This window comes from Diaphorina citri, unplaced genomic scaffold (assembly GCF_000475195.1).
Source record: "Diaphorina citri unplaced genomic scaffold, Diaci psyllid genome assembly version 1.1 scaffold458, whole genome shotgun sequence".
Taxonomy (NCBI): domain Eukaryota; kingdom Metazoa; phylum Arthropoda; class Insecta; order Hemiptera; family Psyllidae; genus Diaphorina; species Diaphorina citri.
The window spans coordinates 152,430-177,805 of record NW_007377893.1 but is presented as its reverse complement, the minus strand read 5'-3'; the positions used below and the strand labels follow the sequence as shown (position 1 = coordinate 177,805).

The 25,376-nt window shown below is 38.0% G+C and overlaps 1 protein-coding gene and 2 long non-coding RNA genes across 3 annotated transcripts; 1 reads left to right on the top strand and 2 right to left on the bottom strand.

Annotated features, from left to right (window-relative positions):
* Positions 1-10,435: 10,435 nt before the first annotated feature.
* On the bottom strand, positions 10,436-15,514 carry LOC103509025 (hepatocyte growth factor-regulated tyrosine kinase substrate). The gene is made up of 7 exons (XM_026823471.1): positions 15,434-15,514; positions 14,772-14,972; positions 14,174-14,296; positions 13,489-13,636; positions 12,758-12,830; positions 12,320-12,535; positions 10,436-11,299 (listed from the first exon to the last, which is right to left on the bottom strand). The coding sequence occupies exons 1-7, from the start codon at positions 15,512-15,514 to the stop codon at positions 10,564-10,566; spliced, it is 1,578 nt and encodes a 525-aa protein (XP_026679272.1). The 3' UTR covers positions 10,436-10,563.
* Positions 15,515-15,801: 287 nt separating this feature from the next.
* Positions 15,802-16,415, bottom strand: LOC113467353. Its single transcript, XR_003391459.1, has 2 exons — positions 16,345-16,415; positions 15,802-15,974 (listed from the first exon to the last, which is right to left on the bottom strand). It is a non-coding gene; the product is annotated as an uncharacterized LOC113467353 (long non-coding RNA).
* Positions 16,416-21,975: 5,560 nt separating this feature from the next.
* On the top strand, positions 21,976-24,568 carry LOC103509020. The gene is made up of 2 exons (XR_541352.3): positions 21,976-22,031; positions 22,178-24,568. It is a non-coding gene; the product is annotated as an uncharacterized LOC103509020 (long non-coding RNA).
* Positions 24,569-25,376: the final 808 nt, after the last annotated feature.

Genomic DNA, 25,376 nt, shown 5'->3' with positions numbered 1-25,376 from the left:
GGGACAACGATTTGATACGTGGAGTGTAGACTTTGTGTATTTGTTCTCACGCAGTTTCTTGTTAAAGGCTTGTAATGACGTTCGTATTTTAGAAAGCTCAAATGTTGCTTTTCTCATGGGCTGTAGTAGAGGGCGAGTAGGAAGGAGGGTTTTGAAGGTTCGTATTTTAGAAAGCTCAAATGTTGCTTTTCTCATGGGCTGTAGTAGAGGGCGAGTAGGAAGGAGGGTTTTGAAGTTTTTTTTTTTCGTGTTGTAACGACGCGACGGGTGTATAAATGCTCAATTATCTTGCCGACTTGCATGTTGCTCGATCATTTGAGCAATTTCTGCGTAATTTACGATACCGAGCTTGCCTGGGATTTTTTTAATTGCGCGTCAAACATTGAGGTCAATCTAGCTTTCTTCCTCTGAGGGGGGAAAAAGTATCTCAGCGGGATTTCCATGAAGATCTGACAGAAATAGTTTACTGAAAGAACTAGGTTTGTATTCCCTAGCATGGTGTCCCGTAGATTCCGGATAAAGGACCCCATGAGATGTTGCGTGGGGGCAAAAATCTATGGAAGTGTATTATTTTGCAGTTTTGACAGCGGGATTTCCATGAAGATCTGACAGAAATAGTTTACTGAAAGAACTAGGTTTGTATTCCCTAGCATGGTGTCCCGTAGATTCCGGGTAAAGGACCCCATGAGATGTTGCGTGGGGGGGGCAAAAATCTATGGAAGTGTATTATTTTGCAGTTTTGCATTGAATCCGTACCGTGCTTTCACTGAAGTCTAGACAAGGATTTCCAAGCCAGCCTAGTTAGCTTGGTGGGTAGAGCGTCTGCCTTTTATCCTAAAGGGACAGGATTCGTTCTCGGAACGGCTGGCTTTCTCCTATCCTGTCCTCCTTCTCTCTTCGATTTCGGGACGATAAAACCCTAGCAGTTACAGTTCCTTCTATCAAACCTCTGAAAGAAAAGAAAGAAAAAGGATTTCCAACATTCAGACGGCTTGTATGTATGTATGTATGTATGTATGTATGTATGTATGTATGTATGTATGTATGTATGTATGTATGTATGTATGTATCCTTCGTCCAATCAGAAGACGATAACTTTAGAGACTAACAAAACATACTCTATCTGGGAGATAACTTGAAAACCATTCAAACAAATTGCCTGTATGTATGTATCCTTCGTCCAATCACAATATCCAGGAACTTGCCACGGGAATCCATCACCCCAAGTGCTGACGAATTTTTTTGTCGATGATGGGATTCGAACCCGTCATTGAAGCTGGCACTGGAGCCCGGCTAGGTTATGAACAATCCTGAGTAACAGTGCGAAGTGTGGAGTAGGTACAGCATTGATTTTCTCTGTTCCATTGTTCTCCTGAGGTCTCTATTGTTAGATCATCATTAGCTTAATCTGGTGAACACCTGGGAATATTGTCTAAAACCCACCTCAAGTGTCTGGGTAGCTACTGTTGTGTCATTGAGGATTGGGTGTCGATTAGGTGATTAGATGTAATCACTTAACAATACTGACCTCCGCCTCTGTATTTATATCATCTAATTATTCAACGAACATGAGCCCAATGTGAGTTGACAGATGAAAACGGTTGTGCTCTGAAAAATATTGCGGCGAAGACGCCTTTTTCTTGACAGTTTGACAGAAGTTGTTTGAAGAAAATTGTGTGAAAAATTAGACATAATCAGGGAAAAAAACGGATCAAGTCCTTGAAATGTGAATTCTTGTTTAATGCTTCATCTTTGTTCCATCTCTATTTCTGAATAACCCACTTTTGTGCCCCGTCTAACCTCCAAGTGCCCCATTCCGATATCTGCCTCTGATCGTTTCAACGAACATGAGCCCAATGTGAGTTGACAGATGAAAACGGTTGTGCTCTGAAAAATATTGCGGCGAAGACGCCTTTTTCTTGACATTTTGACAGAAGTTGTTTGAAGAAAATTGTGTGAAAAATTAGACATAATCAAGGGAAAAAAGCCGAGGTTATCTGAATGTAAAATAAGTGATTTCCTCTGAAACAATAGCAAATATTTAAGTTGTCTAGTGTTTCTGGACAGGTCTCTGTAAAACTGTTCCCAATCTAATGTAAAAGCTATCACTCGTCGAAAAATTACTGAGTCATAAAGTCAGTAGAGATCACACGAAGCTCCAGCACTAGATAAATATTACCTATGTTCTCTGAATGTCTATATTATGAACTAAGCTGAGATTATCCCGACAAACATTAGACGAGATATTGCTTTCTGTTCTCCTTATGAATTATATGAGACATAGAGCAGTGAAAGTAAATTTGGTCTTAGATATCAAATTTCCAGAGGACTCTATGATACGGATATTGTGTGAATGGGCCTAATGTGTTCGAAGCTGTATAGTTCTCACGACACTTTTTTTTTTTTTTTTTTTTTTTTTTTTTTTTTTCTTTCGAATGTCCTGTAGGCAATGTAATGAAAATGATAGTGTTCCCACTTACACAAGACGCGTTTTTTTTTGAGCGACAGACAACACGGGTTTTTAGGGTAAATAAATATAGGGGGATCGGTTAATAGACAACTCTTCTGTAGTCTGATTCTAGACATCTCTTGTATAAGTTGGATCAGGTGAGGATTTCTCGAACCACGTTGCTGGCTCCAAGCCCCCCCTGGTATTGTTCCGGATTGTTTTAATCCGTTTGGTATGCCTCCAGTATCAGGAGCTTTGAACTTCAAATGTCCTGGAACAGCCTCATAGTTGTAATCGGATTAGGATACATAGATACAGGAAATATTTTGTGACAGATTATGCTCATTTTCATGAGCATCTCGGAAATTCTTCAATTCACATCAGGTGAAAAAACTTGCAACTTCCGAGGTTATGGATAAAATCCGCCCCGGGCGGGAATCGAACCCGCGGCCTAGCGCTTACAAGGCAGACGCACTACCAACTAGGCTAACTAGGCTGGCTAATGATCCCATCAGGATAAAATCCGCCCCGGGCGGGAATCGAACCCGCGGCCTAGCGCTTACAAGGCAGACGCACTACCAACTAGGCTGGCTAATGCTGAAACCTAATAATTATTAGTCTAAGTAACTACCCTGTTCGGATAAAAACCCCCCAGATTTCCTGAATCAGATTCAACTTTAAACCAAGAACTCTTCAGTTTCTTGGTAAAGAAAATAATCATGTGCCTTGTGCTCTGTGGAAAACCACCATAGGACGAGATCAGCATAGGTAGTTAAAACTTAAATGATCGATCATTATTGTGTACGATTAGTTCATGGGAAGCTACCACACACTAGCGCTGTGGTGTGAGAAATTAAAAGCCAAGTTCAACATTTTATTACTCCACTAGTGTAATAGCATTTAATGGCGAATTTGTTCAACTTGTCAAGTACACGTAGGTTTTATTGCTCGGTATGTAATAAAACTTCACTGTGTAAAATCCTATGTACGTTAAAATCTATTGTTAAGAGATACTCTAATGTAGTAGCTATTGTTTTAAATAAGCACGTATTGTGATGTGATGATTTGCGGATTGGCATGAGGTTGATTACCAGTTTTCTTTCTCTGATTTTTGAGAGGAAGCGAGGGACCAAAACTGAAAGTACATAATAATTCTATTGTTAAGAGATACTCTAATGTAGTAGCTATTGTTTTAAATAAGCACGTATTGTGATGTGATGATTTGCGGATTGGCATGAGGTCGATTACCAGTTTTTTTTCTCTGATTTCTGAGAGGAAGCGAGGGACCAAAACTGAAAGTACATAATTATAAATAGATCATCATTTTCTGAAGTTCAAGATATTAAGGTAGGTACAGAATTCTGATTGAGAATGACCCATATTGTTTGAGATGTCTCAACGGGGATCATTTTTCATTTACAACTTCAACCTAAAATCAGTAAGGTCCATACAATGGACCTAAAAACATACTTTTCTACAATAACTTCTTTCGATTTACATCGATGTTCTTGTTTGGCCAGGCAGCACGGCTCATTCAAATCAGATTGGAGAGGAATAATTAGAATTGATGGATCAATCAAGCCTATAATGATTTCGCAATCAGGTGGATTTATTATGTTTAACCCCAGTACTAGCACGATGCAAGGCTGACATGACGAGTACCAGGTATCCCAGCATGAATCAGATGTTCTCAAACGATGTTGTTGACATGACTTGTGACGGTGGTCGATAGAATACTTGAGTGGCGAGTTGGTCTGAAAACGCTGTTCCTATTGCAGTTGTACTATTTTTTGTTGCAGTTACTTGCAGTTGCTAGGTATACTCAAACTCCGTACATAACACACTGTAGTTCAACTTCCAACAAACTCGAAGTTATGCTTGAATTTCTGGGTCGTTCCGCGTCGGTTAGGTGGCGTGAATGGAGAATTTAGACTACTATGATTCACAAATTAGGTACTTAACTCCGACTTTTTTCTCTCCACAACATCTTCAGATTGAACCAGACGAAAATGAATTCAAATCTTTCTATTTCACTCGATGAGTTTGAGTTTCCAGACTCGAATCATCTCCTGAAGGTAAATACTATGCGAGGGGGGAGAACGTATAATTTGAGAACCACCCAACACTCAGTTCAAATTTTGTTCTTTCACACAGAGAATTGAGAACTGATTGCAGTGATTACAATGAGGGACTGAGCGATGGTTCGGTCCAAGGCCTTTCCCCCATGACTCATGATAGTAATCATGACTAGAACACTACAGTGATAACGATAACACTCTGCTTGTTTTGACTAAGTATAGCCTGGCGAGATTACAGAGTGCCTTTGTGTATGTCTACGTACATATGTACAGTTGTACATTGGATGATCTTGTTTAATGCTTCATCTTTGTTCCATCTCTATTTCTGAATAACCCACTTTTGTGCCCCGTCTAACCTCCAAGTGCCCCATTCCGACATTCCGATATCTGCCTCTGATTGCTAATATAATTACTCTTGATCCTGATCCATCTGCCTCTGATCGCTAATATAATTACTCTTGATCCTGATCCTTTATTCCATTTTTAAAACTTTCCTAGTAGGTATAATAGTTAGGTTTGATAGTGTGATTAAGTTGTTAACACAAAATGAGAGCAACAACAAAGGCAGTTGAAGACAGAAGCCTATTTATGAACATAAGTTTCAAAATTAAATAGGTAATAAATAAATAAATAACATCCCGTAATGAAACCTGCCACATGTTTGTGGGTCATCAAATTTAATGTGCTTCTCTATATACAATTATACACTATTGAGATAAGATTGGGGAGTAGCTGACGTTGCAATACCTTAGGAGTCCATATCTCACACAAATCTCATATCTGATTAGAACTAAACCCATTAAGATTGATTATTAGTTATTGTCCATATTTATACCCAAGGTCTGGATGGAATTCAATCCACTTTTGGTTCTTGGACTTATTATAAGAAGTTGGTATATTTTTTATGTACCTAATTGATAATTAGGTACAGTCAGCTATGTTGATCGTAAAAATTCATTATCCAGTCCAAAGCACCAAATAATTAAATATGTACGTACTAACGTACTACGTAGTTACATCGATAAAATGGTTTCATGTGGTCATATTTGTATAGTGATTTTTTATGTACCTAATTGATAATTAGGTACAGTCAGCTATGTTGATCGTAAAAATTCATTATCCAGTCCAAAGCACCAAATAATTAGATATGTACGTACTAACGTACTACGTAGTAACATCGATAAAATGGTTTCATATGGTCATATTTGTATAGTACTTCAGGGTAACACAGACCTTTTCTAAACATTCTTTATCTGCTAAGTTCACACATGTTTGTCATCCAATTTATTTTTATTCAAATTCGACATTCCCTATTATGGTAACTTGTTTTTGAAGATTGTTGGTAATTCGGAAGTTGATTTATGAACGGGTATCCAGCCGTTTTGGTGTGTCTTTCACACCAAAACGGCTTTGAAGTGGTTATGAAAATTTACGGGTTTGGGGGGGGGGATCTCCTTTTAGGAGAAGGAACTAGACCACCAAAATTCCCAAGTAAATAACGTGTTTATCTAATATCAAAACAACGTCATCAAAACCCATTTTAGAAAGACCCAGTATTGATACGTTTTTTCCACAGTGATACGGACACTCATTCCATCTCTCAGGTTCCATAATGTGTTTGGAAATTTTCATTTTACACCTGGTAAAATGAAAGTCAAGTTGTGACGTCACTTGTTGCATTGTACAGTGTAGCTATCTGTTCATCTTACTAGCAGTACTCGAGCAAGGACTTATCTGTCTCGACATAGTCTCATCTTTATTTTAACCCTGGATAAACTGTGTTTGGTTCCTATGGCTATCAGCTGTGAACTTGCTATAAAGCTGTCGACTTTTTGCTGACAAATTTACTGGAATGTAATAAAAGTATCGCTGTTCTTGTTCAAGCTAACTTGGACAACGTTTGCTGCCAGTGAACTCAAACTTGGCTTTTAAGACTCTTTCAAAGTTAGTGTTTAGCAACAAAACAGCCGTGCTGCCTGGCCAAACAAGAACATCGATGTAAATCGAAAGAAGTTATTGTAGAAAAGTATGTTTTTAGGTCCATTGTATGGACTTTACTGATTTTAGGTTGAAGTTGTATGCAACAAAACTTTTTTTACCGATGCAACAATCGACCAGATGTGAAGTTGACATCTACACATAGACACATACCTTTACCTTCCCAGTATGATATTTACTTACTTTATCCACTTCTCTTTAGATTGGGGAATTCCTTATCCATTTCTCTTCATATTGGGGAATTCCTTAATAAATCGAGAAAAATTGTGATCCTTACTTGAAACTTGTGTAACACATGAAATTGTTTTGTCCTAGGACATAATGTACCCTGAAATTAACAGGGCATACAACTACTCGTTTGTATCTTGTATCATGTAAGGGTTGACCCGGTTTTTCATCTTCTTTATTTCCCTTTCGCCCCGCCCGTGAAATCATTTGCAAAGGAAAAATTTAATTTTTGTTCTCATTAAAAAGAGAGATAAAAAAAATCCCAATCCCTTTTAAAAAAAAAAAAAAAAAAAAAAAAAAAAAAATGAACGTGGGGAGACTTTTCGAATCAGAACGTAGGTATAGGTAGAACTAAGTAGGTATGGCTAAGGTTCGCTTAAAACGGGGCTCAAAGAATAGACCCGACAAGTCCAAAAAATCATAAGATAGGTATATACCTATGTATAGGTACATGCTAAACCTATAGTTCAAACATATAACATACCTACTTCGTAGGTCTATTGGTCTATTTATCGTTTTCTATCTCGAAAGCGTTTCGGTTATTGGGTCCAGACAATAGCATTGTACGTGTACGTGGTCTTATTGTCCCGAAAACGAAGAAGGAAGACACGATAGGAGAAAGCCAGCCCTTCCAAGAACAAAGCTTATCTGTTTAGAATAAATTGCGCCGCGGACGGGAATCGAAGCCGCAACCTAGGGCTTACAGGGCAGGCACGGTACAATCCAAGCTAACAAGGCTTTTTTTCTGAACCAAAGATCTGGATGGCCAGAAACAAAAGAAGGAAGACACGATAGGAGAAAGCCAGCCCTTCCAAGAACAAAGCTTATCTGTTTAGAATAAATTGCGCCGCGGACGGGAATCGAACCCGCAACCTAGCGCTTACAGGGCAGGCACGCTACAATCCAAGCTAACTAGGCTTTCTGGACCATAACCTGGATCCCAGAAACAATATCTGGAACCCTTCTATGTCCTGTCAGTAGGTATTAAAACCTGTCAACTACTTTAACAGTTTTTACTTTTACCCTGTGTGAATAAATTACTACAATAGAACGAGTAGGTTGTAATGAAAAGGAGCCAATAAGTTAATAGGTCCTATCCTGTCTTCCTTCTCTCTTCGATTTCGGGACGATAAGATCATAGCAGTTACAGTTCCCTCTGTCAAACCTCTTAAAAAAAAAGTTTCATCATTAATAGACATTGTTTTTAGAAGGAAACGACGTAAAATAGATACCAGATTGCCTTTCTCGAACTTCATTCTAATGTTTCTTGATACGTATCTGATCGAATATTTGAACTACATAGTAAAATAGTAAGAAAATCATGTCCTCGAGTTGTATTGAATGCGACAATTCTGTTGCACAACGAATTTCTTTCATCGCTGTTAGAATCGTGGAAATTGATTTCCATGATCAATCGTATTGAAATGCATTAATTGGAGCATTGTATCGATGTTTGCATTGCAATACAGAGTTTGTATCACTCATTGTATGCATTAGCTTATCATCCGTACTGTTTATTTTGACTCAATGGACATTCATATTGATAAGGTGCTGGCCTGAGATTGGAGATAGTGGGTTGGTTTTGTTCTCTTCTCCGTATTATGTTCAGTTTGAGTAATCGCTGTAATCAGATGGATTTCCCGCAGCTTCTCAACCGATATGTATAGGTACATAAACTTGAACATTCTTTTATTGGGTGTGGAATACTGTGGATCTTCATCTCCTACTCTCAACTCAACCGTCACATTGTAATAACAATTTTCTGTTAAATCAGAGAGATTTTCTTCGGCGCTCGGCGCTTTCTTATGCCTTGTCATCTGGTGTATCAGCAATGGTTGCTACAAGGCAGAAGGCTGGATGACAGTTTACAGGAATTATCCGTTCATTATCCGTTTTCCTTTTTTCTTGGTATTTCTAATTTCTTGTTGCTGTTCTCCGTTCTTAGAAGATGTAATATTGACGCCCTCTTCTCTACTCCCAAGAGACTAACTATGTACTAATTACCTATTTCATAGGTTTCCGGCAAACCTTCACCAAAAGACCTACTCTAAAGCTCCAAATATGAACGTTACTATTTTTGACTAGACCAGGGCTCGACCTCGGTCATCTTGGTTGCAAAACCATGAAGATGATCTTTGACTTGATCTTCCCCAAACCAAATTATCAACTGGTCACTGATTAGATGTTTGGTTTTTAACCATAAATCACGTCTCAATGTTGTTCTCAATGCAAGGTGGTTGAGACCTATTAGATGTGCTGGATTTCAAACCGAGGATAATTTGAGATATTAAAAACTCAAAATTTCAACACGTAATTAAAGGTAATTTTCGTCAAGACAGACTTATTGCCTGGGGGCAGCTCGTATTGTTTTCCTTCTGACGTTCCTACCCGCGAGTATCAATACAATCAATAGGAACGCGAACTTGTGTGGAATTCTAGTAATTTCTCTGTTGTAGATTGAATAGATTCCTAAATCAATACTCAAGTATCTGCTTTCCGTGCCCAGTTTAACTTGGTTCAAACCTTTCGACCATAATACCGGGGCCAATGGACAACCTTTTCATTTACATTAACCAGATGGTCGACTCGAATGCAGGTCTAGGAAGACAAACTATGTGTTGGAGGAAACCTTGAAAATTTGGACTTTCAAATTCCGAGACAAGCAACCCCAAAAACACTGTTTTGGGTTTTGAACTTCTATCTCTTGATCTACTCCTTCCTCTGATATTCTATCCGTGCATATTGAGATCTGCATATTATGTTCACTGTTTATAAAGTATTGAAATGTTTTTCCTATATTTTTCAACATCCCACGTAGGTCATTCTGTACCTACACTATCAAGTATCAACATTGGTAGTGTCTATTCTATTGCAAGGTAACTCTAGGTAGGTACCTTTTCAATGGGAGTCATTCTCATTCGTTGGGCTCCGTGATTTATTCATAGAGTTTTCTTTGTTACCCAGCATCATAAGTGTCCACTGTCCATACATATAGTATGGGTACTGAGTTCTGACACATTCTATCATGTGAAAACCCCACGAGAAAAACGGTGAGATGTTTTTCATCAAGAAATGAAATTATTTTTGACAAGTAATCATATTATTGTTAACATAAGGTATGTAGTTCACAAATGTGACAAGGATGCAACAGAAAACGTTTAGTTGAGATAGGTGCTGCGCTTGGCGGTATTTTGACCGCTTTTTGACGGATTTCGACCGTTTTTTGGCAGTTATCAGCTATAGCGACAAAACGGTTAGAGATACATATTGTAAAAGTTAGGGTAAAATAATACTCAAATAAGCATCATTCAAGAGGATAAGGAAAGTTGTGTGATGTTCACACCAGATTTTTTACATAAAGCTAAATCAAAATTTTGAAGGTGTACCTACCTTTAAAATCAAGCCCCCCCAAAAATTTAGGCAAGAACCGCCTATGTTTTTACCGCTTTTTGGCGTTTTTCAGCTATACCGACTATACGGTTAGAGACATTGTAAAAGTTAGGGTAGAAGAACACCCAAATAAGCATCATTCAATAGGATAAGGAAAGTCGTGTGATGTTCACACCAGATTTTTCCCCTTTCTTAACATTTCCTCAAAACTTACGTATAAAACAGAAAAAGACACAACTTTCTATGTTGAATTTCAGAAAGGATCAGAAAACCAGAATAACTTTCACATGAGTCGTTCTTTAGTTCAAAATCTCGGTAGGTATAAAATACTATAGGTATTATTTAGCATAGTGTATTATTAACAACACAGAATAGGACTTGCTATTTAGCAGTATCGAAAAAATCCAGCAAATACTTCTCCTAATCAAAGCTAATCAGTTCAGCAGTATTGTCTTCCTGTTTAACATCTGATGGGGGATGGTGTTGTATAGAAGTGTTATGCTGGGGCATAGAAGTGTTATGTTGGGGCATAGAAGTGTTATGTTGAGGCATAGAAGTGTTATGTTGAGGCATAGAAGTGTTATGTTGAGGCATAGAAGTGTTATGTTGGGACATGGAACTATTGAGTGATGTATTTGAGTTAGTACCTGACTGTTGAGGGGGCTGGAATGGCTGCTGAGGTATCAGGGGGGCCCGAGGATTCATTGGGCCAGATGGGGTCATTTGGGCAGCCCCGGGGTTCATGGGCCCGGATGGGTTATTCGGGCCTATTCCCAGACCAGACCCCATGGGGCCGATAGCCTGCGGTGGGTGTTGCATTGGGTGACCCATTTGTCCGATGGGTGGGGGGCCTTGATTCATGGGGTTCAGAGATTGAGGGCCTTGACTCATGGATGGAGGGCCCTGGTTCATCGGCCCTTGATTCATAGAAGGTGGCCCTTGATTCATAGAGGGCGGCCCTTGATTCATAGATGGAGGACCCTGATTCATGGACAACATGTTTGGATTCATGAGGGGTTTGGTATCAGGGGCCCAAAGTTCGGAGCCCGGAGCCCCAGGGGGCAACATATTGTAGGCCTGATGGTAGGTGGGGGGCTGCTGGGAATATTGAGGTGGGGGCCCGGGGGGGCCTGTGGGAACTCCGGTGTCAAAGAACCTGGAAAACGACACAAAACAGAGGTCAAGAAAGATGACTTTTAAAAACCTTTCATAAGGAGAGGACAAACAGACGAATAAATCCAAAATCGAGTTGAAACTTCGAACTAAGCCAGCCAGCCAGCCAGCCAGCCTATGTAGCTGGGAAGGTGTAAGCACTGTGTCGTGGTTTCGGTTCCTGCCTGGGGCGAACGTTCTACTAAACAGATTAAGTCAATCAATGTGATTTCTCAATTATTTAGCCTTAAGATACCATGTTTGTTACTTACAATTACACTATGTCAATATTTTACGAAACACTAACGAAAAAGCACGTATATCGGTAACATTTAAGTGTTTTAGTGTTAAATGTTACCGATATACGTGCTTTTTCGTTATTGTTTCGTAAAATATTGACATAGTGTAATTGTAAGTAACAAACATAGTATCTTAAGGCTAAATAATTGAGAAATCACATTGATTGATCTCAGGTACCATAAGCATTGTACAAAACAATACAGATTAGGTTCGTTCTTGGTAGGGCTGATTTTCTCCTATCTTGTCCCATTACTCTCTTCAATTTTATTACGATAAGACCTCCGTTGTTACAAGTTCCCTCTATCAAACCTTTTTTTTTAATCTCTCTTAGTAAGAGTTAGAACACATTCCTTTCTTCTTCTTAACCGCTACGTTATTCTGCATGTAGTATTGTTTCTGCTGTTCCTGTCGCCTCTGCATCTCATACTCCTGTTCCTGTATTTTCTATACTCACCCTGCTACGTTATTCTGCATATAGTATTGTTTCTGCTGTTCCTGTCGCCTCTGCATCTCATACTCCTGTTCCTGTATTTTCTATACTCACCCTGCTACGTTATTCTGCATGTAGTATTGTTTCTGCTGTTCCTGTCGCCTCTGCATCTCGTACTCCTGTTCCTGTATTTTCTATACTCACCCTGCTACGTTATTCTGCATGTAGTATTGTTTCTGCTGTTCCTGTCGCCTCTGCATCTCATACTCCTGTTCCTGTATTTTCTATACTCACCCTGCTACGTTATTCTGCATGTAGTATTGTTTCTGCTGTTCCTGTCGCCTCTGCATCTCATACTCCTGTTCCTGTATTTTTTGCAGGGCCAGATTCCTCTGGTATTGCAGATACTCCTGCTTCTTCTTTCTCATCAGGTCGAGTTTGTGCGCCATCTGGATTTGTTTCTGACGTTCGGCTATTGCCGCCTCGCGTCGTAACTTCTCGTTATACTCTACTCACCCTGCTACGTTATTCTGCATGTAGTATTGTTTCTGCTGTTCCTGTCGCCTCTGCATCTCATACTCCTGTTCCTGTATTTTCTGCAGGGCCAGATTCCTCTGGTATTGCAGATACTCCTGCTTCTTCTTTCTCATCAGGTCGAGTTTGTGCGCCATCTGAATTTGTTTCTGACGTTCGGCTATTTGCGCCTCGCGTCGTAACTTCTCGTTATGCTCCTCACGTAGCGCGTTCAGTGCAGCGCGCGCGTCCTTAACCTGCGTCAGTTTATCCTGCAAACCCTCGTAGTATACTGGGAGCAGATGGGAGAGAATAGGTAGCATTAAACTCAAGGTCATAGCGTGTAACTCAAGGGTAACTGGGAGATTTTTTAAAGATAAGTGTTTCACTGCCGTTTTTATTTCGTAGCAATAAAATAACATTAGACTCGTGTGGTCTGACCTGCGTCAGTTTATCCTGCAAACCCTCGTAGTATACTGGGAGCAGATGGGAGAGAATAGGTAGCATTAAACTCAAGGTCATAGCGTTTAACTCAAGGTTAACTGGGAGATTTTTTAAAGATAAGTGTTTCACTGCTGTTTTTATTTTGTAGCAATAAAATAACATTAGACTCGTGTGGTCTGTGTGTCGAAGCATGCCCATTCCGTAGTATGCCTCTCATCAGATGGGCGAGAAGAGACACAATACTTCCCATTTAGGTGCTGGGTGAACATGAGCACGTTAGAAAGTAACCCGTTGAAATATTTGCAATCGGAATATGTTTTTTTTTGTCGATGATGCTATTCGAACCCAGGTCCTTCTGCATGGCAAGCAAGCGCGTTACCACTGGGCTAACCGTGCCCTCTTTACATTCCCTATGATAGAAAAATGACATAATAGTGAATCTTAATAAGTATTAGATAACAACACATTCCCTATAATTATTAATTTAGTAACCAAACATATTTCACCTCGTTTATCATCTTTCTGTTGAATATACTTGAGCAGTCGCGAATGCATGGTGGTGATATTAACAAATAGCGTCTGTACCGAGCTGTCGTTAGCAATGGAGCGGCCGCGACTTGAATTGGATTTCATGCGATTCACGAATATTTCCACCTGAAAGAAAGAAATGGCACCAATAAGAAGAAATGGGTCAAGACAATATAAACAGAGAAGAAATAATATAACGAAGTAAGTAATACGGAGAGTAGAAGAAAAGATATAACATATTCCTAAAAGTACAAATTCTTTGTGATAAAGCAGAGATTTTTCACAACTTTGGATATCATAACATTACTAAATGCCTCCTTTGTGATCAATTTCCATATTTCATCAATCTTTTTTACACTGGTAATGCCGCCACTGGTCGCTAGTAGACTGAAGTAGCTACTCAATTGTACTCACAAGGCTTAGTGCCCCCCGAACTCCAACTACAGAGCCGAAGAAAACCTCGACCCCGCCGGGAATCGAACCCGGACCTCCTGCGTGCAAGCCTAGTGTGATACCCACTCGGCCACGGAGGTTGCTTCTTAAAAGTACATTAGTACTTATGGAAATATATAGTTATATTATTGTAGTAAAGAATATATATATTATATAAAAATAAAATATTAATAATAATGATAATAAAACATTCATTATGTTTATTATTACCTGTGATTTGAGGGCTCGGATGAAATCGTCAAGTTCAGTGTCGGAGGCCTCATCTGGTGATGTTACACCACTGGTGTGGTTCATGTGGTGATCAGTCGAGTAGTGGCTGCCATGAGTTCCATACTGTAGGGGGGCAGAGAGAGGAGTTATTACCGTTTAATAGCCAGGTTAGCTTGGAGCTTTAAGGTGTGTTGTTGTTGTTGTAGCGGCTTCAGCTGTAGCCGAATGGTGATAGCAGAATAAAGAAAGGACAACTTTCTTTTCTGCCATACTCCGGGGTGATGGTCTCTAGCCATGATTAATTGGCTCGTACTGAACCGCAGTCAACCATCGTGAGAACTTGTCCTTATTCTTTAAAAGAGAGAACCCTTTGAAAAGCTGCCATCTAGCTAGGCTGAATAGGGTAAGCTGTTCTCCTTCCTGTTCATAGTCCCACAGCTTGGCAGTTCACTAGTCTACTCTCTGTTTAATGTCCCCTAGCCAGACGAAGCTTCAAGTAACCTGTAGAAATGTTTGCAATCAATCGAAATACGAATTTTTTTTTCCACTCTGGGAATCGAACCCAGACTTGAGAATTCGGTGAACCAACATAACTCACGTGTTGTGTGTTCTGCGCAGGCGCGGAAGCAGGGGGAACGCTGTTTCTACCTCTGGTTCCTTCACTCGTGGATTCTACCTTCTTCTGTTCCCAATAGGAACGGTCCAAATATTTGGCCAGCTCTGGATTGGAATTGCCCGTGTCCTCCTCTTGATGATGATAACCACTCTGACCGTGATGTGACCCGTGGTTTGGAGGGACCTGAAACAGCAACATAATATAGGCAAGAGATCTAACAATACAAGCAACACAATACAGCTAAGCGATTAAACAATAAAAGCATCAACAAAAAATTACAGTTAAAGGCTAAACAATTTTACAATCTACAATGTACAAGCAACACAATACAGCTAAGCGATTAAACAATAAAAGCATCAACAAAAAATTACAGTTAAAGGCTAAACAATTTTACAATCTACCATGTTATATTAAGCACATTTTCTTGTAGGTGTTTAATTGTTACTGACTTTTAACCAGCCGCAGCTCCAGTAGCTCAAAGGTAGAATGTTGGACTCATAACCCAGCGGACTAGGGTTCGAGTTTCAATAGTGACAACATTTAGTAGTGTTATTTGTGACAACTTTGCTTAAAAAGTAATACTTTTCCTGACTTACACCAAACTTTTATAAAATTATAGAGACATCATACAAGCTCATACTTACCGAAGGTGTGTCATTATGCAGATTAGAAGTCGGGGGAGACCATAGTTTCTGAAACAAGGAACATTGCCGAAGGTGTGTCATTATGCAGATTAGAAGTCGGGGGAGACCACAGTTTCTGAAACAAGGAACATTGTTTATTCTTTAATTCCATCATTCATCATTAAGTATGTAACGATTATATCTTGGCAGAGATTGGTTTTTTTTTATGTAAAACACTGACGCGTCTGACATTTCTTGTATTTTATTATCAGTACCTACTTACTAACTAATGCTAATGACCCAGCTTTTTTTGTCACCTAAATTTAGGTACTTTTTCTGCTTTTTTTCTAATTAATCAGGGTTCATTTACTCTCTGCGCAGGCGCGGAAGCAGGGGGAACGCTGTTTCTACCTCTGGTTCCTTCACTCGTGGATTCTACCTTCTTCTGTTCCCAATAGGAGCGGTCCAAATATTTGGCCAGCTCTGGATTGGAATTGCCCGTGTCCTCCTCCTGATGATGATAACCACTCTGACCGTGATGTGGCCCGTGGTTTGGAGGGACCTGAAACAGCAACATAATATAGGCAAGAGATCTAACAATACAAGCAACACAATACAGCTAAGCGATTAAACAATAAAAGCATCAACAAAAAATTACAGTTAGAGGCTAAACAATTTTACAATCTACCATGATGATTAAGCCCATTTTCTTGTAGGTGTTTAATTGTTACTGACTTTTAACCAGCTGCAGCCCCAGTAGCTCAAAGGTAGAATGTTGGACTCATAACCCAGCGGACTAGGGTTCGAGTCTCAATAGTGACAACATTTTTTAGTAGTGTAATTTGTGACAACTTTGCTTAAAAAGTAATACTTTTCCTGACTTACACCAAACTTTTATCAAATTATAGAGACATCTACAAGCTCATACTTACCGAAGGTGTGTCATTATGCAGATTAGAAGTCGGGGGAGACCACAGTTTCTGAAACAAGGAACATTGTTTATTCTTTAATTCCATCATTCATCATTAAGTATGTAACGATTATATCTTGGCAGAGATTGTTTTTTTTTTTATGTAAAACACTTCAGCTCTAGGGAGATTGCTTTTGGGCTGACATTTGGTTTTGGCTACAAAATTTTACAAGTGGATGTCCTTTGCACTCAACCATTGCCAATTCTTTAACAAGGGAATCAGTATGTACATAAACATCTTGTTTAACTTACCTGTTCTTATCAAAGAGTGAGCTCAGCTCTGGGGCTGAGGCTGCTGGAGTAGACATGATTAAACTATTTTCTATTTGGACTTGTTGAGAAAACTTTCAAACTTTCATCAATGAACTTCTCGGGTGACTTTTAGGTGAAACACTAAACTTCTATCACCTGATTATACTGCGTGAAGTGCACTGTTTTCTTCGGTTTGTCCTACTGATAAAACGGAAAACGCAATGAACGTATGTACAAGAAGAACTTTCTAATTTTTTCTTTTACTTTTTGTTGAATTTGTATTTTTTGTGTGTTACTGTGAATACTTGTTCCATATTTTTTGTATTTTTTGATACAGACCATCTGGCCGTACTGCAAACCGCCGAGTTAAATCTGTTGAATAACGAATGAATACAATGACACCAAAATGGTAAGCAAAATAATTTCATTGGTGGATTAGAAGGAAGTTGAAATTTGAGGAAATCTAAAGATAAACCACCTCAAAGAAAAGTATAAAGAAAACTTTCACAAAGGAAATGAGGTAGTTTCAGTGTTTGAGATATTAGATTCGTTGGAAAGATGAAGAAAAATCATTAGACACGTGTTCTTTAGTTTTTCTCTAAACCTTTTAGTTTCGGAGAAAAATGACTTTGAAAAAAGTTTCTACGTCCAAAATTTGAATTTTTCGCGCGCGCCTGTGACGTCACACGGGTCATCGCTGAGAACTTCATATGCTTGTCAACCAAAATTTGGCCATTTTCTTTGATTTTTCTATTTAATAAGAAGATGAACCTTTGAACGTTCTATAATTCATTTGAAACTGCGATTCTTGAACTTTTTTTCTGAATCTATAAATATCTCAAAAACGGTCAGGATAATGGAGTAATTTCAGTTCTAAGAAACCTCTTCTGAGTTTGAAAAGTGGTCGAATCGAAGCGAGGTTTTTAGAATGTTTGTCTTTGTTTGTTATGTTTACATTACAGTTTTATCATTTTTTTACTTTCTTTATGTCTGTGATAACATAAAGTTTTTTTTGGTACCTACCTAATAAAGATTAATTTCCACTTTTCTTGAATTCTTGATTTTTTTATTACATTGAGGAAACTTAAGCTGCATGAGTCCATTGATATATTGGCTGATACATTTGGACTCAGCAAAACTGCTAAGCTCCTATTGGTCGACAGAGTTCTATTTGTCCTAGGCTGAATTTCTATTGGTCAATTCTGAATTCGCGGACTGAAAATACCTGCATTGATTTAGTGCGGTCGCAACGTGGAGTTGTGTTTTGACTAGGTAACTCCCAAAAAATCTTAATAATATCAAACTTTACAATAATATTGAGTAGATGATTAAACACAGAAATTCGTTATTAAAAAAAAGCAGAAAAATCAGATCGTGAAATCGTCAATTGTTTCAAAGAATAAAGGTGGAGAGAAGACTCATGCTATCCATGAAAGAGGACATTCATTTGAAGGTTCAACCGGGATCAGTTGATCACTTTCATTTGATTCCGAAATGTCATCACGAATATTAGGTAACTCCCAAAAAATCTTAATAATATCAAACTTTACAATAATATTGAGTAGATGATTAAACACAGAAATTCGTTATTAAAAAAAGCAGAAAAATCAGATCGTGAAATCGTCAATTGTTTCAAAGAACAAAGGTGGAGAGAAGACCCATGCTATCCATGAAAGAGGACATTCATTTGAAGGTTCAACCGGGATCAGTTGATCACTTTCATTTGATTCCGAAATGTCATCACGATTACAAAACATGATTTCTATCGCTCTTATTGTTCTCATTCTTTGCTGCACACTTCAAAACAAAACGCTTGTTCTGCTTGAGTTCAAAATTAGTCTCCTTCGGTTTGGAAATCTTGGTAAGAAGGGATCAACAGGAAATGTCATTTTTGCAGGTAACTTTACAAGAATTCAAACTCATACCAGAAAAGAAGTGCTACTTCTGTAATGAATTCTTTAGACACACAAACTACAACAAATGTCTTCCAAACAGCAAAAAAGTAGTTATGTACTTGGTAAACACTGCAGAACCGAAGCTTTTGGCGCTCCGTCAGCTCTCAGGATCAACAGACACTCAAGTGAGATGGAATCTGGACCCGGATAATATGAGGGATAGATAGTGGAAGATAATTGTGGGGTGAAACCCTAGACAGGATATGGCAAGGAGTGTTCCTTAAATCCTTAATAGAGATGAGCGGGGGAGAGGGGAGGGTCTAAATAATATCACCAGACTGATTAATAAGATGGAATTGAAGATATTTAAGACAGTTGGTGGAATGGGGGGAGAGATTACCAACTTGAAACCTTATATTTTTTTTAGAATCACGTGATAATGAGTGGCGTGAAATCATGAAAAGGAATGTGGCTAAATGTAGAAACACACTACCATCATGTCACGTCGTGATGGCTGTCCTGAACGAGATTACCTACGATATTACGGAAAACTTTGAACATTTTTCTGCTTTTTTTAATAACGAATTTCTGTGTTTAATCATCTACTCAATATTATTGTAAAGTTTGATATTATTAAGATTTTTTGGGAGTTACCTATACCTAGACCCACAAAGAAGGCCAATACAATCCTTCAGTTCGGATTGGTAGGAAAAGGAGACAGGACATTTAGGTTAGGTTAGCAATAAGATTTAAACCGGATAAGACACTTCAAGACATCATGAGAGATCCGTCAAGATTCGACCTTGAGATCTATGAAAATTAAGGACTTTTCTCTCTGTAAAAACCTGTTGCCTCTTCTCGTAAGTTTCACACGATTTTTTTTTCTTTCGAATGTCCTGTAAACTGATTAATAAGATGGAATTGAAGATATTTAAGACAGTTGGTGGAATGGGGGGAGAGATTACCAACTTGAAACCTTATATTTTTTTTTTAGAATCACGTGATAATGAGTGGCGTGAAATCATGAAAAGGAATGTGGCTAAATGTAGAAACACACTACCATCACGTCACGTCGTGATGGCTGTCCTGAACGAGATTACCTACGATATTACGGAAAACTTTGAACTACATACATCTTTCTGACTCTCCATGAATTCACGTGACGTGATGGTAGTGTGTTTCTTCTACCTTAAGCAGTTCGTCACAGTAGCAGTCCAGAAAGTTTTGGAAGACTTTTCATTTTCAAATCCTGCCCATCACCCTGCTTTATTTGATAACTAATTCCTTGTTATCTCTGTTCCATCTGGAATGCTCTACTTCGAGCTAACACAATACCAGACCAAAATGATTCTATATCCACGTCGACACTGAAAAATTGATGGAACCAAGTAAACTAACATTATTAGAAGAATATGAGACATTTTTCTCCGTCTGAAAACACGAGCGCGAAGAAAAGACAAATTGAATAAAATAACAAAATAACAAGATACACAAATTGAAGACGAAAACAGATTCGTAAAAAGTCAATCCTGGTGGAGGAATTATTGGAAACAGATTCGTAAAAAGTCAATCCTGGTGGAGGAATTATTGGAAATAAACGAGGTTCTTATACCTAATATAAAGTGAAAAGAAATACGAGGGGAAAAAATATCGGGGAAATGATGGATTTTATGTACGATTCCTCCGGAAATTCAATTTCGGACTGAGAAAAATCATTATAAAACTCAAACATAGAGGTAGCCAAGAAGCGGCCTAAAAGTAGAGGGACGAGGTGGAAAAACGTCCCAGACCATTTTCTTTCGTTCATCCTTTTGCTGCCAACATAATGGTCGGTTTAAATCTTCATGAGGAAAGAATAATACACCTACCTTATGGGAAGGCCTGAATTTTTACTCTTTTTCCAGAGAAAAAAAAGGGATTTTTTGACGAGATATTGCTTTCTGTTCTCCTTATGAATTATATGAGACATAGAGCAGTGAAAGTAAATTTGGTCTTAGATATCAAATTTCCAGCGGACTCTATGATACGGATATTGTGTGAATGGGCCTAATGTGTTCGAAGCTGTATTGTTCTCACGATAAAGCAGAACTGATGACTTATGATGGCTTTTACTGATGACATACTACACAGGTGCACAAAGTACACAGCGAGCTCTCGTGCTAAGCTCCTATTGGTCGACAGAGTTCTATTTGTCCTAGGCTGAATTTCTATTGGTCAATTCTGAATTCGCGGACTGAAAATACCTACATGGATTTAGTGCGGTCGCAACGTGGAGTTGTGTTTTGATTCAGTATTGTCATGGTTAGATATAAGGTAGGCATAGACAATCTTTGGACCAGGGACTTGAGATTAACTTCGTGCTTTAAGATTGACCCGTGTTGCTGTAGAGATGATAAAGGCTAGGTTAGACAGAAGACGGATAGGTCCAGGCCGGTCAGTTTAGCAATGAAAACTGACGAGCAAATATTGAGTGTAGTATTACTGTGTTAGTCTACTATTAGAAAAGAATACTGACAACAGTAAAACATGGTATTGCTGTGAATCATGGCGTGAAATACACAAGTATGTAATATGCGTAATATTGACGACGAGACAACTTCCAATAAACTGTCCAATTATAAGATATGATGGGATTCAGGATTCCACCTACATCAGAATTCTACGAAACTCGGACTTTTCACTCGAGATCAAATCAGTTTATTCCAAGAATTTGCGGTCAAGTTATTTGCCATCCAATGTACTACTGTACACCCACGAGAAAAACGGTGAGATGTTTTTCATCAAGAAATGAAATTATTTTTGACAAGTAATCATATTATTGTTAACATAATACACATTACACATTTAAAATTACTTACTTTTTACACCACCCTTATTAAGACTAGTTGAGAGTGTTAAGACGTCAAAAATATACGTGAAACAAACTAATTTTGTTGATGTTACAAGAGGGGTACTTCATCATTAAATTTCTTACGTATTGGGCTGTCCAATCCTATCTGGTCGACCAGCAGGGCCAGTGTATTAATGTATTTCATGATTATTATGGCAAAGTCAATATTAGTGATACATCTCCTTAGATAGAAATGATGCTTCAATTTATTCATTGGGTTTAGAAATTGAAATTCCAGGATCAATCTGACGGTCACAGAATTTACATATACATAGACGTCATACCTACTTCTACTGAGGAGCCCCTATGTCCCTTTAATTTTTATGTATAAATTGCACCTATTAAATTCATTTATCATATTTGTACTGTAAGGATATTAAAGAACTTAGTCTTGAAGTGTCAGTCAACTGTATTGAGGAACTTACTTACTGTATGTAAATTAATGTACTTGAACTTTTTTTTTTTTTATTATTATTTTAGTTCGTTAGTGTACGAAGAATTGTAGATGTTACAACTTTTTCTGACTTTCTCTTCTGTTTTCTTGTTCCCAGGTGTGTAGAGACTAGAGAGGATCCTGATGTCCCTGGTGCAAGCCCCCGCCAGTGCAATATGGTGCAAGTCCCCCTCTCCCCGTCACATCCTACCCCACCAACCCCTATAGTGTACATATCCTGTGAAGGAAGAGGTGCTACCAGTCCTGGAGAGTCCTGAATCCGCTTGGAGTTGGAGATAGAACACTTGGATCCCACAAGACCAAGGTGCAAGTCCCCCTCTCCCCGTCACATCCTACCCCACCAACCCCTATAGTGTACATATCCTGTGAAGGAAGAGGTGCTACCAGTCCTGAATCCGCTTGGAGTTGGAGATAGAACACTTGGATCCCACAAGACCAACACACAAACTGAACATGATTTTTTGTACGCCTAATTTGATTTTGAAATATTTATAGTTGGTAGGCACATATTAAACCCGTCAATATTTTTTACTATTTCTTACAAACCTGTCGAGGTTTTTATTATTTTTCACTCTACAATTGATTTGCGTGGACACAATGTAATGCCTAAGCATTCTTATCCCTAATAGGTCACATCACAAAATATGAGTGATAACTTATGAAGGAGTAGGTAATGGGATTGGGTTACAACAAGCCCCAAGTATGTATGAGGAAAACTTAGAAGGATAATCAATCAGTAAAATAACAAAGTTTCAAAGACAGGGATTGGATATAGAGTCAATATTGTGAGTTGAAAAAGGAAGAGAATGAAGTAGAAAGAGAGAAGGTTACCAAGTAGATTACCTCTCCCACCATACATATCTTCTTATCTGGTAATATCACTTTGTACTTGGGGAGTTTATCACTTTGACTACATGAGTTGAATGAGATAACTGGGAAGTGCTTTGGGTGTTGTATTGATAGGAAATAGGTAAGGCATACCAGTGAAACACTGAGACCTAGTTATGGGAAAAAAGAGAGGCCAGCAATACAACTTTAGGGTAATAGAAAGGGAAAAGATAAGCCTCAGTCTTTCTCAAATTCGGCTGAGGCCAATATGGTTTACGTAAGAGACAGAGAGTTTGGCGGATGTTAGATCATATCGATGTGGATTTCTAGAACTACATTCTATGAAATTCACTCTGGACTGCAAAAATTCAAAGATAGCAAAATTGGACTCAACTGTAACAGAAATATGACCCATAGTTAATGTCCCTAATAAAAATAGTTATTGATTGTTCATTTTGAATGAGTCCACAACTTCTGGTCCATTTTACCTATCTAAATCTAGATACTATTTATATCACCTTTTTTTTCTCTCTCTTACTTTTGTATGTTTTAGTATTTTACGTGTAATTTAATATTATGATATTTTACCTATTTGTGTAAACTGTGTGTATAAGATAATTTTATTATTTTAATTGAGGTGTCCTTTTATTTTATGAGTTTAAACTCCTGTTCAGAAATGTTTAGGAGAAAAGAAGTCGCATCGCAATACCTAATAATTTAGGAAACGGTGCCATTTTCTTAATTGAAATTTGTTTCGGATATCAAAAGTTTTAATTTCAAATTTTAATTAGATACATAATTATAGGTACTGGGATTTAAAATTAAACAAATCTACTTTTAAAGTTTTAGAAAAAAATGTGCAAAATATATTAATTTAGTAGACAATTGGAGCAGAAAATGGTTATGAAATATGAAGCATGATAATACATTTAATATACGTATAGGTACGTACCTACACCTACCTATCCAAGCAAAAAACATTCTAACTTGTAATGAGTGCTATTATTCTATTTCAAACTGGAAGTAAAAAACCACTGAACTGAACCGAAGCTTGAAATGTCATTAAGTTGGGTTTGGAATTATTTCATTTTCTCATAGACCCACGGTGACATGAGTGAAATCTTAATCTGTAATGAGATAATGACTCTGAAATGAAAGTTCTTCTATCAACACAGAGGAACAATAAAAAAAATCCTGTTTTTAGATTTTGATTATTTATATGTTTTTAATGTTTTGTTGTTTCTTCTGTCCCCAATTTACCCAACAAATAATTATAATACGTCTTCGTACTAATATTATACTTAATATCTACCAAATACCGTAAATGTTAGTAGTTTTAAGATATTTATTATTACCTGAGAAATTTCAAGTCCCTTTACGAACGATCCTGATTTGGTCCATTGAAACGATCACGAACGAAGTATTTCATCTCATTTTAGTACTCTAAATTGAATTTCCTTTCAAAGTTCACCTTTGGGATGGATATATGGATGAAAAAAGTTGAAATTACTTACTCCAACAGTTTCATCCATTACAAATTTACAAAATGGTTTATTCAAAATGTCCCAGTCTTTTGTATTGGAGTTCAGTTGAAATCTTCTTCTTCTTCTTCGCCTTTTTCCGTGTACAGACGGGGTCGCCGTTTTTCGTCAGCCTCTCAATCAGCCCTAACTAGGGTGATTGCTTTGGTCTGACGTCTGACATTTGTTTTTGGCTACAAATTTTACAAGTGGATGCCCTGCGCACTCAACCTTTGCTATTTCTTTAGCAAGGGAAAAGATATTCATTGATGCAAAAATATTAATTGATTTAATGGAAGAATAAAAATACCCTGTTGGACATTTCTGAATTTTCTGATGTATCCCCATTTCCCCAACATAGCTCACTTTGCTCTTGGAATGTCTAGTCATAACTATTATTCTAAGAGATTTCAAAAACGCATATGAACCACAATGGGGCACTTTTATTTTCGATCAAAATTTTCGTACGTACAATTTTTCACTTTTTACCTTTGAGGTATAATAGAAAGTACTGTTGTTCTTTTTTTTTTTTTTTTTTTTTTTTTTAGGTAAGTACATAAGTCTATTGAGTAATGAGGAATTTTTTTTTTTTTTTTTTTTTTTTTTTTTTTTTACTTTCTAGGTAAGTACATAAGTCTATTGAGTAATGAGGTGGTGTGAAGAAATTTGAATCGTTGATATTTTGGCAAATACTGTTCTGTTATACTTATTACCAAGTTTTCCAACACAATACAAGAAGTGCATGTTAAACTTTTTTTTTTTTAAGGTTTGACAGTGGGAACTTTAACTGCTATGGTCTTATCGTCCCGAAATCGAAGATTTTTTTTTAAGAGTTTGACAGAGGGAACTGTAAACGCTATGGTCTTATCGTCCCGAAATCGGAGAGAGAAGGAAGACAGGATAGGAGAAAGCCAGCCGTTCCGAGAACGAACATTATCCCATCAGGATAAAATCCGCCCCGGGCGGGAATCAAACCCGCGGCCTAGCGCTTTACAAGGCAGACGCGCTACCAACTAAGCTAACTAGGCTGATAAAATCCGCCCCGGGCGGGAATCGAACCCGCGGCCTAGTGCTTACAAGGCAGACGCACTACCAACTAAGCTAACTAGGCTGGCTATGTTAAACAATTGAAGCTCCTAATGTTGCCTTTTTATA